The sequence below is a fragment of the Pollachius pollachius genome (genome assembly GCF_949987615.1).
Source record: "Pollachius pollachius genome assembly, chromosome: 19".
Lineage (NCBI taxonomy): Eukaryota > Metazoa > Chordata > Actinopteri > Gadiformes > Gadidae > Pollachius > Pollachius pollachius.
Window position 1 is genome coordinate 8,306,754 of NC_136952.1, and position 19,178 is coordinate 8,325,931.

A 19,178-nucleotide genomic window follows, 5' to 3' on the forward strand; every position below is an offset into this window, starting at 1 on the left:
TTGCAATTCATGCACTTGTCTCAATGATGTCTACATCAAATTGCATTTGATGTAGTTCGCACAATTACCCAAGGCAGAACGGTCATTGTACGTGCAGGTGTCAAGACGTATGCTACCATATGCGGCAGAATGCATACGTTTCCTGAATGTGTACCTTTTTTATTTCTGGCGGCTGTGTTTTGTCAGGCACACCTTAAGGAAATGTAATTGCAAGAGCTAGATCTTGCTTTGCAATCAGCAAGACGTGGTTATTTGGTGGTCGGTGAGGCTCACATCCTGTTTTAACGGTTTTCTTCCACTTGGTAGATCTGCACCTGGCAGCAGAGCTGGGGAAAACTCTTCTGGATCGCAACAAGGAGCTGGAACAGGGCCTCCAGCAGATGTACTCCACCAACCAAGAGCAACTTCAGGAGATAGAGGTATGGCTTCCCCCTGCTGCAAACTCGCTGAGCTTAAAAGTCCACAAGTAAATCCACAAGCCGAATGGTACTATATTATGAAAATAATCCTCATTGTCAATAACTGAGGCTGACCATGGCTGTAATTCATTAAAAAAATGGTTTGTTTGGGTACAGAAAACGGGCAAAGTCCACACATTTCCGATGGTAAGGCCAGTAATATGTGTTCATATCAGTTGAACACATATTTTTGGATAGCAAATAGTGTTGCCTTGGTTTCCTATATTCAACCATGTTAAAAATAACTGGGGAAGCTTATCATGGTTTTCAATACATGATGATGATGACTCATGAAACCTAAAAGACAAATGCAAGCTAACATGTTGTTGTTGTTGTTTTCGTGTTCAGCCATGGCTGGTACTAGTCCTAATAGTAACACCAATCCCTGGGGAAGTGTTTAATCACTCTTAGAAGAGTTCCTGGCACAGTGGCCTATGCTCGGACGCCCCTCACTATAGTGTTCCTTTAACACTGTAGTAGAGTGAATATCACACAAAAAATTGTAGTGTAAGATCTTCAGCTGGCCAAATGTAGTTGGCCCTATTTGGTTAGCCACACATTTGGTTTTAGGTTCTATGTGTTTTATGTCCTCCTCAGCTGATAAGATAAAATGTACTTGTTCGAGGGCGAAAGGTGGGAGAAGAGAGTTGGTGTGTTGTTCATGTGGTGAGACTGTGTCCCACTCCACGTGTTCCCCTCTGTGGTTGGCTACAGTCTTGGCTAATCTAATCTGGAAGCATCAGTTATCCAAACGATTATATAATACGATGAATATTGAGCTTCCGTACTTACTTAGGCTGATCGCATATCACCGTCAACGTCACTGTGTTAAAGCCCTTGTTTTTTTTGTGACTGCTTATCATTTTATGGTGATCTTTGACCCATTAGTTGTCCTGCGTGTAACCGTTTGGAAGGCGATGTGGAAGAGCAAAGGTTTTGCATGGCATTTGAATGCCGGATTAAGATCACACCCTCATTTCTTCATGATGTGAGACATGTTTCATCAAGCTGGTTTTGTGGTCTGTGTGTGTTTTCCTTCATTCTACATTCAAGAACTGTTGTATCATTAGTAGTAAAGTGAGTAGTAAAGTAGTAAAGTGATCTCTTTACGCATTCCCCGCCACCATGCACGGCCTCTCCATCCTCTGCTTACCCTCTCGCCCCTCTCTCTCTCCCCCCCTCCGTCGCCCCCCAGTACCTGACCAAGCAGGTGGAGGTCCTCCGGCAGGTCAACGAGCAGCACGCCAAGGTGTACGAGCAGCTGGACGCGACCTCCAGGGACCTGGAGCAGACCAACCACCGACTGGGCCTGGAGAGCCGCAGCGCCCAGCAGAAGATCCAGAGGTGAGGAGGGGGAGGAGGGGGAGGAGGAGGAGGAGGGAGAGGAGGGAGAGGAGGGGGGGAGGAGGGGGAGGAGGAGGAGGAGGAGGAGGAGGGAGAGGAGGGAGAGGAGGGGGGGAGGAGGGGGAGGAGGAGGAGGAGGAGGAGAAGGAGGAGGACAGCCGGTCGGTCGCTGGGCTGGCTCTTCTCGGGCTGAAACGACTCTCCTGCCGCTCTACTGAACCGTGCACCTGTCAGGGATTGTTTTGGATGGGTTTCATGCCACAGGGACTGGAGTGCCCAATGAGTCACGCTCAAACAGTTTGTTTGGGACTCGGTGGGGCGGCAGAACATGTATTCCGCTATTTCAGCTAAGCGTTTTTTAAAGCGCTATGCAATTTCAAGACAAGCAAGATTGGCAGATTTGAGTGCGGTCATTTCAAATCCAATATAATATATAATGGTCACAGGAGAGTTGGTTTTTTGGTTGATAGTTTAGGTTCCCTCAACATTTTGTGTAAAACATCGATCCAAAAGGGCTGAAGACCGGGACCTTTCAGACCAGAAGACCTTTTTATTAGATGAAGCAAGGAACCAAACGAGTGGCAGGCTGATGATTGGGGAGGACTCACCCTCTCTCCCTCTGCTCCCCCTCCCTTCTTCCCTGGGCAGACTGATGGAGACGCTGGAAGGGCTTCAGAGCCAGGCCGAGGAGCTGCAGCGGGAGCTAGAGGACGTGAAGAACAGCCCCCCCCAGCGGACCACAGCCCCTGGGGACCCCCGTAGCACCCACAGCGTGTCCTGCCTGCAGGAGCTGCAGAGCACCCTCAGGTGAGACGGACGCCCCGCTCCAGAAGGGGTGAGGGGTGAAAGGGCCCCGACGGTTATTACTGTAAGGTCTTCAGTGGGGTCAGGGTTAGGTCTGACCCTTAAGGGTCAGGTGGAGTCCTAACCCGTACACCTCAGTCAATGTTGACGTGACGATGATTTGATTCATCAGCAGGAAATGACTTGAATCTGATTGTATATAATAAGATAATTAGTTAAAAATACAACACATTTGCTGCTTAATACCCCAGAAATTAATTTTAATATTTGATTGGATCGGTTTTTAAATTTATATTAAAACTTTGGTGGTGACTTGTCAGATAGAGAAGGCACATTTAAGTCTTTGGGCTCTGGTATATCCTTATGGGTCTTGGCTAGGGAGCAGGACATTTTATAGACCCCCGAGTGTGTGACCCATGCTCTGAAGAGGTAATACAGTAATTCCTTCTTTCAATCCTCCCCAGCATAAGCCCTCCTCTAGACAAACTAAGCCTAATACTTGTCTTGGCGTTTGACACGTCTTACCCACCCGGGGCCTGTACTTCCAGGTCACTCCATGTAAACCAGTTAGCACATAGGTGGTCTCAGCCTCTCCCGTTTATTGGCCCAGCGCCACCATGTGACCCGTCCTGAATGGCTGATGTGTGGAGCTTGGGAGTTAAGCCATGCGGTGCCTGGAAGAATCTCAAGACCCAATTCTCACTGGCTGTCCCCACGCACAGTAATGTTGATTTAGCTCCGGCCAGTGAATCTTTTTAATCATTATATTTTCATTTAATTTTCAGTGCGACGGTCAATCATATTTTCTTCATAGATCACTGAGTAACTATTATCATTAACATTTGTTCTACCACGGCTCGGTTTTTCTAGAAGCCCTGTTTCTGGCGTATGCTCCGTGATTGGTCGTGTTTGCATGTCAATCAAGACCTGCAAGTAGGCGGTTCTTGGCCTAGTTAATCAACACCTTGTCCCAGACTTTCCATATGGAAAGGTTGACTCTGCGAGACTAGGGGAGGGGTTCCCAAAGTCGTTCATGTGGTGATCCTATGTGCCCAGGACCCACCAAATATTTTGCGCAATAAAATAAAAAATACATTTCTCTTTACGAACAAATAATTAACATTCACTATGTATTTATTTCATCAAAAAAGTGTTCCCCTTTTCAGTCTTCAAACATACTTATAGTATGTTTGAGACATGTATAGAGACATAGGCGTAGTATAGATTTAAAAAATGACGTTGAACTATTTGTTCATCCCTCCGTGATCAGCTTGGTCCCCTGATAAGTTTTGTTACGGAACCACCTTTTATGTCTTTATTTGGGTCCGAGAGGAAGTCTGTGACAGGCAAACACAAAAGATATACGGCCCAACCAGCCATTGACCTCTGGCTGAAGAACTGTAGGCCAGAGCTGTGCCCTGGATATGGCTGAAGCCCTCGGGTCAGAGTCCAGTGTTGTTGGTTAGAGGGGAAGGGAGGAGCAGAGCGCTCTGCAGTCTGTTTCCCTTCCAGTTTCATCTCGGCTTATCGATCGCTCACCAGTAGGCTAATCTCCTCAGGCCCCCCCCCCCGGCAGGTAAACTCGGTTCTTGTTTAGAGAGATGGCTCCATTTCCGCTGGCATTCGACCACACACTTCATCCCCTTATCTTGTTAGTCTTCCCTGTGCCCTCTTCCTTCGTCCGTCTTTAGGTTTATTTTTATACCAACATACTATTTGCGGACAGGAGGGCGATTGATTGTCGTGTCACAAAAAGCTGCCCCACGCGTTCATCCCCGATGTCAGTGGCTTGTTGGTGGTGGAGGGCAGAACCCGCTGTCTGGACTGGGTTGGTCGGATATGAGTAGCATCGGGTCTAGCCTAAGGCCAAACCGGCAAAGTCTGAGTGTTAATCTCCTAGATAATGGATAGCCATTACATGCATTACATCACTATGGTGGCATCATCCTGAAGAAAAGGAAAAAGGAGGGACTGCAAACTGTTTAAATGCTCCAGAAGTGGATTTATTAACAGGCAACGTTTCGATCTCTAGAGATCGAAATGTGTGCAGACCCTCCTTTTTTCTTATATTCAATACTATTGTCTAGCACCTGTGGATTACCTTTGGATGTGCGCGCCACACCTATTTTGAAGACATCATTCTGAAGAATACAATTCTTCATAATCCTTCACTTTATTTATGACGCACCTTTAGGATCACTGTTGCTTCGACAGAAAAGCCTCAGTGTGCAGGATTGGACTTGCATTGTGTTGGCAAAGAATTGCATGTCATCCAATGCAGATGGTTAACAACACGTTTAGTCTTAATGCCGTTCACAGCTGAAGGAGGGTAGATGGTAGAGGAAGTGACCTCACCACTGTGGCTGATATGCATTTCCTCAGTAACGGCCGGTTCGCCCCTCACAGGTACCGCGACCACGACGGCTCCTCAGACGACCTCCACGCCGCGTCTTCCAAGCTGGAGTGGCGCGAGGAGGAGCAAGCGTCGCTGCGCCGCTCCCTCCGGGCCCTCCAGACCCAGCTGGCCAATGAGAGGGCTGGCAGGGAGGAGGCGGAGCGCGAGGCCGACGTGCTGGCCAATGAGAACGCGGCGCTGGAGCGGCAGCTGGACGTGATGGAGGGGTGCCGGGTCAGTAGTATTTTGAGGCTCAGACATGTTGGTGCTTGAGTCAGCATATCTCAGCTAAACGCTTTGACCGAGCACATCCACGTACACTCCCAACACTAATAGTTTTACATCATATTCAGTGTGAAGGTTAGTAGCTCCTCCCCATACTACAAGTGATTGGTTCCTTAATTGGTTCGTAATTGGTTCTTTTTTATTCCCTCATATTCCCTCATATCGGCATCGGCCCCTTAAATCTTTTTTTAAGTGACAGTGTTGGTACCCAAAGGGGTGGTTGCCCAGCCTAAAGGTACTGGGTTTGATCCTCCAATCCCTAGAACCTACCCTAACCCCTACCGTTCCCTTACTGACGGGTCTTGAGTTCACTGTACATCACTCTGAGCCCGGGCCCCTCCGTGACCTGTGACCCGGCGCCCCCTGCAGGCCCAGCTCGCCGAGGTGGAGTGCGAGGCGGCGGAGCTGCGGCTCCTCTGGCGCACGGAGCGCTCCGCCCGCTCCGCCGGCCGCGGGACGGGCCACGCCCACGCGGCCCCGCCCACCGCGCTGTTCCACAACCACGGGGACGAGGAAGACGAGGACCACGACGACGACGAAGACGGGGAGGAACACGCAGCGGCGGGCAGCGGCACGCCCCAGAGGCCGGCGCCCGCCGGCGCCGCTGCTAAGCGGGCGCAGGCGGTGAGGTACCGCGGCATCTCGCTGCTCAACGAGGTGGACGCGCAGTACAGCGCCCTGCAGGTGAAGTACGAGGAGCTGCTGCAGCGCTGCGGGGCCCCTGCCAGGGGCACGGATGGAGAGGGCCACAGCCACAAGGCCATCCAGACCGCCGCCGCCGCCGCCGCCGCCACCCCCGTTCGCCACGCCTCTTTGGGGGCCGCCTGCACGGACGATGTCCAGCAGCCGGAGTACAAGGCGCTCTTCCAGGAGATCTTCGACTGTATTCAGAGAACCAAAGAGGACCTGAGTGGGGCCAGGGGGGGGTCCACCACGCCCTGCTGCTGATCTGCTTCTTCTTTTCCGTTGTTTTTTACACGATTGCTTGAACAAAATAATATTAAAAAAATATGTAAGCATTGTGTACAGCCTGCGCTGATGCACTCGGCCACACGGGGAGGTTACTATTTATTGTTATTGACTCTTATGCCAGCCCGGAGCTGGAACCTACTGTACGGTGAACACAAAAAGAGAAAAAAGTCTGTGGGGCTTAGAAGTTGAATGAGAGCGATGCGGAGGGAATCAAGACGGCGACACCAACTTAATTGAGTGATATGTCTCGTGTTTGTTTTTTTGCACAGAAACACCAGTGCCTAACGTCTTCCTGATCGAACCATCGCTCTACCTCAGCCTATGAGCACTACTTGACGAACAGCCAATAAGCTCCTTGGGATATTCTCTATAGAGAGAAAAAAAAAATACTCAAGTCACTGAGCTGTAGCTTATAATTCTTGCTTCTTTGACCTACTGTGAAGCGAAACATTTGACGTGGCTGACTTTGTGGTGTACCTTTTGGCAGCAACTGAAGGTACAACTGCACACATTGTGTCAGGTGCTTAAATACCGTCTGAATGTTTTTAATATTACCAGAACGGAATTACAGATTTATGGTGCTCTAATGATTACATTAACTGTACTTGTCAAGTCTTCCCGAAATAGTGTTTATATTTGTTCATAGGATAAGCTCTGTCGACTGGATTATAGTGCACTAGGTGGAGCTTTTACGTAATCTAAAGTATAATCGTATGTACTTACTGTAATGTCACTGGTCAACCACATATCAATTTCTAATGCAGGCGACTTAATTGTCTTCTAATGTGGCCTGTTAAGCCTGTTTGGCGTTATTGTAATGCTGTAACATAGTGGTGCACTTTGCTTCTTGACTTGTACTTTAAAATCACCATGAGATGCACTTTAGAATTGCACTGGGGATTGTCCCTTCTACCAATGCTTTATCATGGCGCTTGTGATTCCTATCATTTGAAGTCACATCATGGACCTATTTGTTCAACAGCATTGATGTCTAGTTTAATTATACAATTAGTGAATGTTTTATAACCTTGTCTGCTATTGCTGAGAAAGTGTTTGCTGTATGTCTTTGTATGAATGAACTTGAAGATAATGCTTGGAAATCAATAAATGCTCAATTCTCATTTTAGAGTTGCACATGGAAAAACAAATGAACTTTTATTCTTTTGTAGAAGTTATGGACACAAACTAAATTGTGCTGTTTGAATTATTTAACCATGGACTGCAATGCTTGCTACAAATATATTTGCTAAAATAATCCGTAAATCATGTCATGGCACTAGGTGGTCTTCTCTGGTTTGCTTTTAGGGTTTGGCTACTGAATTCCTGGAGAGACTCAAGTACATTGGCATGTTTCACGCTATAATTTGCTTATTCAGCATTCACTCTTATTTCTAAGCCAAGATAATAAAAATCCATGTAGGAACATGGCTGGTGCTGAACAGAAATCCGAAAATGGCCAAAAAGCGCTTACTGCAAGTTTCATTAGGATTAACTTGTCAAGTGGATGGGTTCAAATGTCCTAGATTCTCAGTCAAGAAAATAAAAGGGACAAATAAGTAACTTAGTCACTCTGCTAGTCATTACTTGCAGAGGTGCAGAGTACACGGGGACTTCCCCTGAGACCCAGGATAGCAGCACATAAGTGAAACACGTTAACACTCATCCTTAACTTGTCTGCATAACTCAGCTGTTGGACCTGCATAAAAAGTCCATGTAATTAATATTAACAACTACAATAAATGACATCACAGCTGAAATGCATATGTTTTGACAAGTTAACCCTAAGTAAATTCACCACCATAGTATCTTTTTTCCATCAACTTGTTGTACTGTGATATATCCTAAACACATCTACTGAACATGATGCAGTAGATGGACTACGTTTAATGTAACAGTTACAGGGGGCGTGAACGTGAGCAGCAAGTAGTTGGTTCAGTCAGTTTATTACATAATTTAGCATCGGAGGACTTTGACGCACTTCTGAGGCGATCCAAGACTTCTGTTCAACCGTCTCCATGTCACACTGAACGACCTGAAGCCTTTCGCTTTGCAGTGGTTGCCCCAATATGAGTTTGGCACGATCCCAAACACACTTCGTGTCAAATATGGCCATTTGTACTATCGTTGCTATAACTGTGTTCATACGTTTGTCTAGAAGTGAAAGATGAAACCAAACCGTTTTTTGTTCATGCCAAACTCAAGGCATCACCGAGTGATTTTTGGGAAGCTAGCAGAATGTGTGATAAAGATTTGCAAAGGCCACTCGGCAGGAGAAAAACATACCACGCACTCTGAATAGTCAAACCGTTCAACTTAATCAGTCCTGCTCCAATTAACACTGTTTAACATAGTCTGTAATCGAATGCTTCTCTTTATAAGCCACACACACACACACAAACACATCCATACTTCATTTGATATCCACCACCACTCTATCACACAAGGGCATGTCGGGCCACACTGGTCCACCACGCACCCAATCAGAACTCATTAAGCTCTGACGCAAATAAAGGCCAATCAGCGAAGAGCTCCGTGGTCCACATCCCCTCCCTCTCGAGCCCCTTTCACCACAACCCAAACTTGGATTTTTAGAGGGGGGGGGGGCGGGGGTGTAGCATTTGTGACCTCTTGTTCCATGACTGGCTTCCGACACAAAGTTGAGCTCCAGAGGGTTGGTGGGAGGGGGGGCAGGGAGGTAACCTGGCTGGGGAAGAGGGGGGGGGTCCTCTTAGTGTCAGGACTGTGTTGTTCCTTTGAGGTACCACCACCCGCTGAGGCTGCCACAGCATTCCTGCAAGCAAAATAACCAGAGCAGGGATGGTTAGCACATGCAGTGGCTATAGAGTGGCTATACAATTTGATATCTAAGCTGGGATCCGTCCAGTTCCTTTGAGACAAGAATGGACATGCGCCTGGTAACAGGACGTTTCACAAAAAAAAACAAAAACAAATAACCAAGCAGATGGAAATGGTGACGCAAAAGGATCGTTTAGAAGGAGTAAAGAAGATGATTCGATCTCGTTAAAACATGCCCATACAACACCCTCAATAAAACAGAGAATGGTTCCCCTCCTCCATGGGATTACATTTGACTGGACGAATCGTGACACGTCGCTGTGTTAGGACGTTAAGCAGGTCTCACTTTGAGCAGCCGGTCCACGTCCGTCTTGGCGAGGTCGTCTCCAAACTCCTGCGCCAGGCGGGTCTGGATCACCTTCCTCCTCACGCGGAAGTTGGACGAGAACAGCTCGTACAGCAGCCGCCGGTGCTGCTCAGAGCGAGGGGCGAAACAAACGCACCCACGGAATGACCACGTGCACCCGGTTGAGTGAAGGGGGAAAATCGAAAGACGCGACCAAAACATAGGGTTTAATAATAGTGCTTTAGAGTCTAGAGTAGACTACGGGGGTTCACCTTGTCCAACGCATCTCCCGTCTCCCACACACCAAACACCTTCTGTTCATCAGGGGCCGCTGTGCTCTGGGGGGGGAACTAGAAAACAGGGCGAAAGAAATGATAGATATTTATTTATATGCGTGTGTAACCTTGCCCCATGAATGAATCATAACCAGCCCAGATCGCAATCTTTTTGATCAATATTATCCTTGGAGGAGTGGTTGAGTGCTGACGGACATTGAAGTACCTTTAATCCACCACACTCCTCTTTCAATGCCATTGCATAACAGCGATTGGACCAGGACTATACCGACAACAGCGTTTGTTCTCCTGCTCTGCAAGCCGAAGAGAGGAGCAACACTGACAGCAGGCCGAATCCCGCCGCTGTACGTTGCTTATGGAGGACCATCACGTTCCCTGTGTAAAAGCATCATCCCGACTCGAAGCTGAAGCGTGACCGCCTCGCTACACATCCCCAGATAAGACCCCGGTAGGGAACCTGATCCCAGATCTACCCTCGCCTGTGTTCCTCCAACTCTTGAGATTATTCCCACGCCGAGAGGTAATAGGATTTAGCTTGTGGGACAATTTAACTGTTGCGCAACAAGGCTGGCCGCTCCAGCCTCCAAGCTGACTTAACGCTCAGCTCGGAGGCTGAGGGGAACAAGACCCAAAGACCAGACCCTGATCTCCTGGTTGCCATCGCTTAGGAAAACTAAAAAAAGGGAGTGGCACCAACCAGACCACAACAAACCACACCAGCAATCACCACACCCACAAAGAAAACAGCACACCTTAAGAAATAAAAAAGGGATGCCCAACCAGGCATTTATATATAGGCTTTGAGCTTGAGTTAAGAGAACTAATTGCCACCTCTGGTCAGAAAAATACAGATGAAGGCCGGTGTAGCATAGTGCACTGCAGACAGTAGCATCAGGTTTCTGCGGGACGGTGGAACTGGAGAATGCCAGTTTCCGTGCAGGTGGGGGACACGACTGGCCTCTTGTTCACAGAGCGCAAGCGCTGCAGGCAGGGGGACCGTTGGAGCCGTTGTTGTTCTGCCTGGAGAAAGGCGATAGGTGTGCTTTAAGTCAGGACGGCCTTTTCCTCTTACAGCGACATGAGTGGTCGAGCTATTCTGGGGCCAGACAAAGGGCGGGGCGTACGGTTACCGGCAGTTCACCGCGGCCTCTTGAGAGAAAGAGAGGCGGGAAGGGCCTTGTTGTTTGTTTTCAAAAGTCGGCTGCATTAGCTGGACCGTTGGTGAGGTTGGCCTGACATCACATTCCACTGAAACGCAGGGTTCTGCCGTTGAGGCACATGATTCAGTCATGGTGTATGTATTGATAGTCCCAAAACAATTAAAAGATATCCCTAATAATTAAATTACTGTGTGATAAAGTGAAACGTGTATTTTATAGATGTCCCACCCGTTTTCTTGCTTCCATTACAAAAATATGTTTAGCCTTTCACCACATGGTGACAAGGGACAATGATGGGGAGAAAGCTGAAGTTTCTGGTGTTGCGCTCATTAAAATGAGTTCTTACTAAAACCATAACATTTTCCTCCCTACACCTCCCCTAATAAACCAGTTAATTATTCATCAGCAATATTTATTTGTTAAATAGCTACATATTCCGGCAGACCATCACCGACAAATGTAATTAGCTTTTCTGGTCTCCCGTTCCTATTTATCCAATCAGGAGAGAGAACTCCACAAAGGAGGCGGTCCTCTCCGTGCGTTGACGGGCAGACTGCAGGATTCCGGTTTGACTGACAACGGTGGAACGGCTGAAGCAACCCAGAAAAATTGTAACGAAGAAAAAAAGAAAGCTGCCGCCATGTACATCAGTGTGGCCTTTCAATTGGTGGGAAAGCATGCGGTGACATGGCGAGGAGGGAGGGGAGTGCTAACCGCAAAAACGGACAGAAAGTGAGCTGAAACGCCAACGCCGCTTTTAAGACTCAAACATAGACTCCGATCTCTCAGCGGCATCCGGGACATCACGACGATAACTCTAAGCGGTTTTCCCCGGGGGGGGGGGGGTCGACTCACCGGCACCAGGATCTGCTTGCACTGGCTGAGCAGGATGGCGTCCTGCAGCATGCGGTCCGAGACGGCCATGAGCGCGCTGCCGTGTCCCGCCGGCAGCGAGGCCAGGTGCAGGTTGAACAGCCTCTTCAGCTCGCTGAGCGTCAGCACGCTGTCCCTCTTGAAAGTCTTTGACACAAAGTCCCGCAGCTCGGTAGGCGGCGCCGTGCCGTTGGCGTGGTCTGAGGCCGGGGAGCCAGCGCCGGAGTAGCCGTTGATGGCGCCGTTGAGGGAGCCAGCGGTGGCGGAGGAGGTGTCCATGGGCTGCTCGCCGTCTTCCCCGTCGCTGAGCGGCTCCTGCTTCACCTGGACGTCGGAGCCCGGCGGCGCCTCACGCCTCTTGGCGAGGAGGGCACGCTGCAGCGACGGCTGGCTCTGCCGTGCGCGCTCCTGCGCGGCCTTCAGCCGCTGCTCCCCGCTGACGTGCACCGACTCTGGGGCGGGGGAGGGGGGGGGGGGGGGGGGTTCAGCTCGGGCACGGCCGTGAAGGGCGTTTCATTTCAAAGAGCGCAAATGGACTGCATTTATATAGCATTTTTTTTGTAACCAGAGGCCACCCGAAGCACTTTACAATATTGCCATTCACCCATTCATGCACACATTCACACACCGACTGTGGTGTACATGCAGGGCGGAGGCCAGCTCATCAGGAGCAGGTTGAGGTGTGGTGCCTTGCTCAGGGAAACCTCGACACTCAGCGAAGAGGAACCGGGGATCCAAGTAGCAACTACCTCCTGAGCTACATGCCGCCCATTTCAACATAAAGAGCGACTCAGACGCATCGATACACACCTTGCGCCGGGGCGTTCTTGGGGATGAAGTCGTCCTTGTTGAAATTGAAAACCTTCTCCAACCTGCAGGGGGAAGACACACACACACACACCACACACACGTGTTCACATGTAGCCAGTCTCCCTGCGGACTGAGGAGGGTCAGAAGGATCCCTGGGGGGAAACCTACTTGCTCTGGATGCCGAGCCACAGCATTTGCTGCCTGTGGGTCACGTCTGGGTGCTTCATAATGAACATGCCGTCGTTAGGCAACGCAAACTCCCAGCCGCGGTTGATGCGCGGCACCGCCATGTGCTCCAGGAAGTCCTTGACGTCCTCTGGGGGAAGCTGGTGGAACACAAGAGGAGGACATTTTGTCCCGTTTAGCAGACGATAAAGAAAGACGACTATAAAGAAACGTCCCCAGACGCTTTCATCCAAGGGACTTTGACCTAATATAGAGCCAAGTTATTAATGAGCCGATAGGGGTGAGGGACGTCAAACACCCTACCCGCCAGAACATCCTGCCCCCTAGAGAGGGTTCAAGCAGTGGCAAATACTGTCAATAGATTTGGCAGGCCACTCAATTATTAAATAGACTGCCAGATTTTACAGTGCAGCTGTTTTACCTTAATAATGGCGGCCACTTCCTTCCTCATCAACCAGCGTTCAAGTGTGAATCTCCACATCTAAAAGAAGGACAAAGAGACAAGGTGACTTGAGGGTCTGTGTGGGCTGCTATCAAAATACACCTTGGATTGCTACAACAGGGAAGAGACTTCGAAAAATGGAAAAGAAATGTTGGAAACTAATACACACCGATTCTACAACAAATCACTTACACAAAAGAGAAAATATGAAAAGCTGCCATTTTGTCACATGAATCATAAGGCACGCATTTGAACCAGGCTATTTCAACAAATACACAAAAAGGATGCAATAACCTTGCAACAACTGAGCACTCGATTGGCAGGCACTGTTTTCAGTTTTGCTGGCACATCGTTATGTCATATCGGCAGGACTTAATTTCCTGTGTGCCAACTACGTCCGCTCACCACAAAGTCCCTGCCCCGACACAGGAGCTCCGCAGGAACACCGCTGTGGGGACTGCAGGTGTTTTTGGGGTACAACACGTCACTGGGGGAGGAACAACATGGAGATCACTCCTCTGACCGTACTAGATGCTTACAGGCCGGTCTGCATGGTGCCATATCATACGTAATGCACGACAGATGATGTCATTTAGTTACATACTGCACACACGCTGCATTACTTTAGTACTTTCATCATCCCATGATCAACAGCCGATTTTCAAAGGGTTTGGATATGATCTGCTTAGCCTATTGAAATGACATTTAATATTGTAACATTTAAGCAACACAACAGATATCGATTCAATGATTGAAGCACTCAGGACTGAAGGCATTCTTTACCTTTTGACAACCCAGTTTCCCTGAACCAGCAGCGCCACCTGCTGGATGCAGCGCAGCACTGCAGTGGAGTCGATGCCCGTGGCAAGGAGGCCCATGAGGTTGGAGAAGGGCATCACCTTAACTGGAGACCAACGAGATGAGAAGATTCAAGAACATGCAATATACATCAATGTACTTTCAATGCATTTTTTTTTTTTTTAAATATCACCAAAGAGTAGAATCAAGTCTTTCTTATGCCCAGTGAAGCCCATGTGGGCCACAGCAGGGGTGGGGGGGGGTGTACGCACCGTTCTTCATCAACGTTTTGATCTGCTCGGCCAGGGGCAGGGTGCGCAGCTGGGCCATGGACAGCACGTTACTGGGACCCGTCGGCCTCACACTGACAGGGGACGACCAGAGCAGAGTCAGCACACACACACAGTATTTAAATTCACACCGCTTTCAGTGTGTACTTACATTTTTTCTTCAGCCAAAGGGGGCATCAGCATGGCCAAGTACTCCCTGGGATATAAATGAAGACAACAGACGGTTTGAGTGGGGTCAGACCCCGCGACGCCACACACACACTCGTGCTCATCTGCTACACTATGTTTGTTTGGGTGGTGTATTTTGCATCAACTGTACTCACTTTGGGGTTTTAACCAGTTCAGAGTTATCTGAGGCATCCATAGCTTGGCAGTACAGGTACTGCCTCTCGTGCTCAGACCGCCCATCCTGAACGAGAGGAAGGGACTGTAACCACCATGCCCAGCACACATACAAGGAGGTACTCCTACCATACAATACCAATAAGGAGGATTCAAATCATTCCTATCGATAGAAAAGTCCCCTCCTAAAGAAGTGGGGGTGTATATAACACCTAAAACAAACAATACTAGATGTTTTGGGGACATTTTGAATTGATCAGTAAATTGGTCTTGGGCTACACGGATCAGTTCAAATGATTGATGTGTCAAACTAAATAGGGGATATCTGTTTATTTTTTCCTCAGATAAACCCTTGAGCTAGAGTAACAGACCTCCATCTGCTTTTGTCCTAACACTACAAACTGTTGAACTAAGAGATCAGGTACTTCATTGGAGTGGAGCAGAGTGGAGTACTTGGTGTATGTTAAAGGGTTTTGGCACCCCCTACCTTGAGACCGTGGTAGTGCAGGTGAACCCACGATTCCTCTGCCTGCTTCCTCTGGAGGAACTCGTAGGACTGGACCCTCCTCTGGCGGGCCTGCTCAGACTCAGGGCGGGAAAACCTCACCTAGAGGATCAAATATTAAGTGTAATAAGTCTTAATAATTTCCTTTTTCTTACAAATATAACTATTGTAAATATCTTGGGTAGAAGGCCATTAATTTAAATGTAAATGACATGTTCTTATCAAGGTACCTAAACGCTTTACATAGTGAGTGTGTGTGTGTGTGTGGTTGGGAGGGGCATCCACTACCAAAGTTTTCGAGGCGTAATGCAAATCCACCAGTTGATAAGCGCATGCCTAGATAAACATACTAAAAGGCATTTACCTGCGTAGTAATTCCCCCCCTCTAAACATGGAACGGCTCTATGTCCAACATCCTGATTTGGCAATGAAATGTACGCAAACTGCTCACAGGAGGGAATTCTTCTCAATTCCCATTCTCGTGAGCCCATCTCATGAAACTGACTAAAGAAACCAACCCTATTATTTTACAAAGTGGCTGCCCATTATGGTCTCAATGCCTGAGTGAACACCTTTGGAGCGGCATTACCCCGCCCATCCCTTCAACCAATTCATACGTTACGTGCGAGTGTCGCTGCATGAATGCTTACAGTAATGGCTTTGACGTCCTCCTCTGCTTCATCCTGAGAGGAGTCTCCCCCTGCATGCAGAAAACCGTGAATAGAATAGAATAGAATAGAAAGCTTTATTGTCATTATACAAAGTACAACGAAATGCAATGAGCAGCTCCTTAAAAGTGCATAGATAGTTATCGAATTTATAATATATAATAATATACAAAAGCAATATATAATAAAAATAAATAAAATTTTAAATACACAGTAAAGACCACAAACAGACAACAAACATCAGTGCAGATCTGAGTTCAGTATGGTGACAGCTTTGGGAAAGAAGCTGTTCCTGAGTCTATTTGTTCTGGCATATATGGTAACAGGTTAAAGAGATGGTAGCCGGGTAGGGTGGTGAGTCATCCATCACGGGGCAGTTGGGTCCTTGTCACACCCGCGCCATGAATAATACCGTCATGTTGTCAAACCACTACGTGGCCGACGTGCAAACAAACCTTCGTTGGCCGCCTCCCTCTCCCGCTGCTTGCCGTCCGCCCTGTCAAGGTAGGTGAAGCTGGGTCTCAGCTGGAGGATTCCCTGCAGCGGAGTGATGTGGAGCTCCCCTATTGGTGTCAGAGACAACACAATCTTTACGTCTGGCCACATAAACAACTTGTATCTTGCATTGAATTACGATATCCCAGTACTTCACAGGAAAGCAAAGATGCGTTCAAGACAAAGATATTTATTTAAACGGTTATGATGCTCGGCTATACATACTGAGCTCTTATACACTGCTAAGAAAAGGTAGGACCCCACTGAATAGGTAGGGACACCTATATATTGGGTATAATATTTTGGTATCTACCCAAATATTAGAACCCCTGTGGAGGCCATGAACGTGCCGTCACGATCCCCACAGAAGCACAGTAAGTGGCTGAGACCAGGGCGTTCCAGGACACAATGTGAACGAGCGCCTCACCTTTGCGGAACACGGCGGCAGCAAATCTGGAGGTGTTGGTGGTGGCCTGGATGGAGGCAAACGTCTGCTTGTCCATTATCTTCCTGCAAGATAAAAACCATTCAAACTGAAATGAATTATTTACATTTGAGGAAAATGAACAACGACCAGAGACAGTCTTGAGATAGAGATTGCCCCGGGTAATAAAGCAGTTATAAGAAAAGAGAACAAAGTAATCAAAATCCACCTAATAATAATAAACCAGCTCACTAAAATGAAACTCAGACATCGCAGAAACGTAGACAGTGGTACGGAGAGACGAGGACAAACCCTACGTTGAGTAGGTGTTGGTTTCCTCATAGGTAGCACCATCCACGTTGAGAGCTATCTGTTCGCCCTTGCTGCGGCAGTAGTTGGGGCTCATTGTATTAATGGCCATTTCCAGCTCCACCTGTAACATATTAGACAGTAGTACTCAAATTCACATTTAAACCAAAGCAATGCCGATCCCAAGATGGATTTTGATGTACAAGCACTATAGCAACGGTTTCCAGCGTATGTTAATTGTCTTAATTACCTTTTGCTGCTTGGGTTTTATCTTAGCAGATAAGTGGTTTACATCATCATAGGTGCTCATCGATGGTCGTACAGGGTACTGTTAGGGATTTATAATACAGTAGGTAACACCAACTCAACCAACTCACTCCGGTTTTTTAAATGCAGTGTGGTCTTCTTCAACAAAAGCCATGAAGGTAACTTGTCTTAGGCAATGTACAAAGTTAAATCAAGAACAACATACCTGGAAGAGATAGAGCTTTTCTGCCAGACTTTTGGCTAGATAGACATCAATCTAAAACAATAATAACAAGCCAGTTAATCACAATTTGCGACATAAAACATTGGATCTCCTATAAAAGACATTTTATCATCACACACCCTCTCCTTTAAGTACGTTTCAACATCAGTGGTCAAACAAACCGATTCAGAACGGACTGCAGATTACTTACTAGCTATGGAATACTCTACCAGGATAAGTACTATGAGAACTGACAAGCAGTCCAACATTGAAAAATCCATTGCCTGTTCAACAATGGATTGCCATTAGGCTCTGCACCTACCTCTTCTATAACCGGGTCATCGTCCTCTCCACTGGCCATGTTGAGGCGGGGAGTGAGTTATAATCGCAAAGCAGCAGATTGCAAAGACCTAACCTAGACGGAATGAAACATTGATAGGATTTTATTTAACAATTCATCAAAATGAACCAACCTAAGTGAACCCACCGGCTAACCTGACCTGTCCTGTACAGAAAAGGTATTGTATTCATGGACATTTGCAACTCAACCTGCATAACTAGTTATTTGACCTATCATGGTGACTATATTAACCCAGGCTGGTTCGACTAGCTACCGCATACAAACGTGAACAAATAAAAAGACTAAAAAAATGAAGACGAAGAAGACTTTAACCCTTTAATTCTAAAAATATCAACCCCAGCGAATACTGCATCAACAACACCATGCCGGTTGTGGCTGACAGGTAAAAGTTTAACATAAGATGAAACAGCATTGCAATCCCAAATCAAACAAATATATTATGTTACATCATGTATATAATCAATAACATGAGTCAACCGGTCCGGTCTGTGCATATATATAATATCATATTATATAAAGATGTCTCGTGTAAAGAATTAAAGGCATCTCGGTAGCTTGCGGAGCTAGCAGCAGCCTTCAGACTGTCAGGCCCTCACTGTTCCCGGAGCACCCGATAAGCTTAACAGCAAGCCTACCAAACGACGTCCACAAACCAATGACGATAGACACCCATGTGTCTCATATTTAACTTGAATAGTTTGAATGCAGGGATAAACATGATCAGAATAGCTATACAGCCGCTTGATAGCCAGTAGGCGCTAGCTTGACAAGAGGCGGTGTGACGTTAGTGATACGCTAGTCTACAAGTCAAAACAAACCACTTCCAAGTCTTTCACTTCAAATGTGTGTTCTAGGCATGTGTCGGCCTTACCTGCACAGTTTGCGTGAGAGCTTTTGCTATCTCATTCGTAGATTCAAGTGTGGCTGTGAGAGGTACGGTTTCTAGTCCAGGCTAGCACAGCTGAACTCTAACGGTGTGGTGCTTGGTGCCATGTTGACTCCTCTTTGCAGACACGTGGGGAGGCGCTGATGCCCACAATGCAAAGCGAACAAATGCATGTTTACGGTGGATATTTTACATTTTGATGTCATTGGCTATTTTAAATACAACTTAAATATGTTGGTAATGTAGCCTGTAAAAAAATAACATAACATGCCTACACGAACCAGAGGCTCAAACTGAAAAATATCTGGCAGCGGTGGGATTTGAACCCACGCCTCCGAAGAGACTGGAGCCTTAATCCAGCGCCTTAGACCGCTCGGCCACGCTACCTGATGACATGTACTGAGTAACTTTTGGAAAATTAATCTATAAAGAACTGACTGAAAGAAAACGTCCGTACACTACAT

General features: G+C 47.4%; 2 protein-coding genes across 2 annotated transcripts in view; one reads left to right on the forward strand and one right to left on the reverse strand.

The window, feature by feature from the left end:
* Positions 1-7,229, forward strand: part of LOC307090325 (cerebellar degeneration-related protein 2-like) — a 7,459-nt gene extending 230 nt beyond the window's left edge. The window contains exons 2-6 of the mRNA XM_079756915.1: positions 307-419; positions 1,654-1,802; positions 2,451-2,609; positions 5,013-5,235; positions 5,656-7,229. Coding sequence (XP_079613041.1) covers positions 307-419; positions 1,654-1,802; positions 2,451-2,609; positions 5,013-5,235; positions 5,656-6,234 — 1,223 coding nt within the window. The 3' untranslated portion in view covers positions 6,235-7,229. The remainder of the gene's footprint in view (positions 1-306; positions 420-1,653; positions 1,803-2,450; positions 2,610-5,012; positions 5,236-5,655) is intronic.
* Positions 7,230-7,443: 214 nt separating this feature from the next.
* polr3e (polymerase (RNA) III (DNA directed) polypeptide E) lies at positions 7,444-18,824 on the reverse strand. The gene is made up of 21 exons (XM_079756540.1): positions 18,700-18,824; positions 17,790-17,882; positions 17,471-17,521; positions 17,249-17,326; positions 17,007-17,122; positions 16,693-16,775; positions 16,226-16,333; positions 15,753-15,802; positions 15,085-15,204; positions 14,579-14,664; positions 14,407-14,451; positions 14,238-14,329; positions 13,951-14,071; positions 13,573-13,654; positions 13,147-13,206; positions 12,708-12,865; positions 12,540-12,601; positions 11,712-12,181; positions 9,673-9,750; positions 9,401-9,526; positions 7,444-9,049 (listed from the first exon to the last, which is right to left on the reverse strand). Exons 2-21 carry the CDS (start codon positions 17,826-17,828, stop codon positions 8,993-8,995), a joined length of 2,082 nt encoding a protein of 693 aa, XP_079612666.1. The 5' UTR covers positions 17,829-17,882; positions 18,700-18,824; the 3' UTR covers positions 7,444-8,992.
* Between the last annotated feature and the right edge of the window lie 354 nt (positions 18,825-19,178).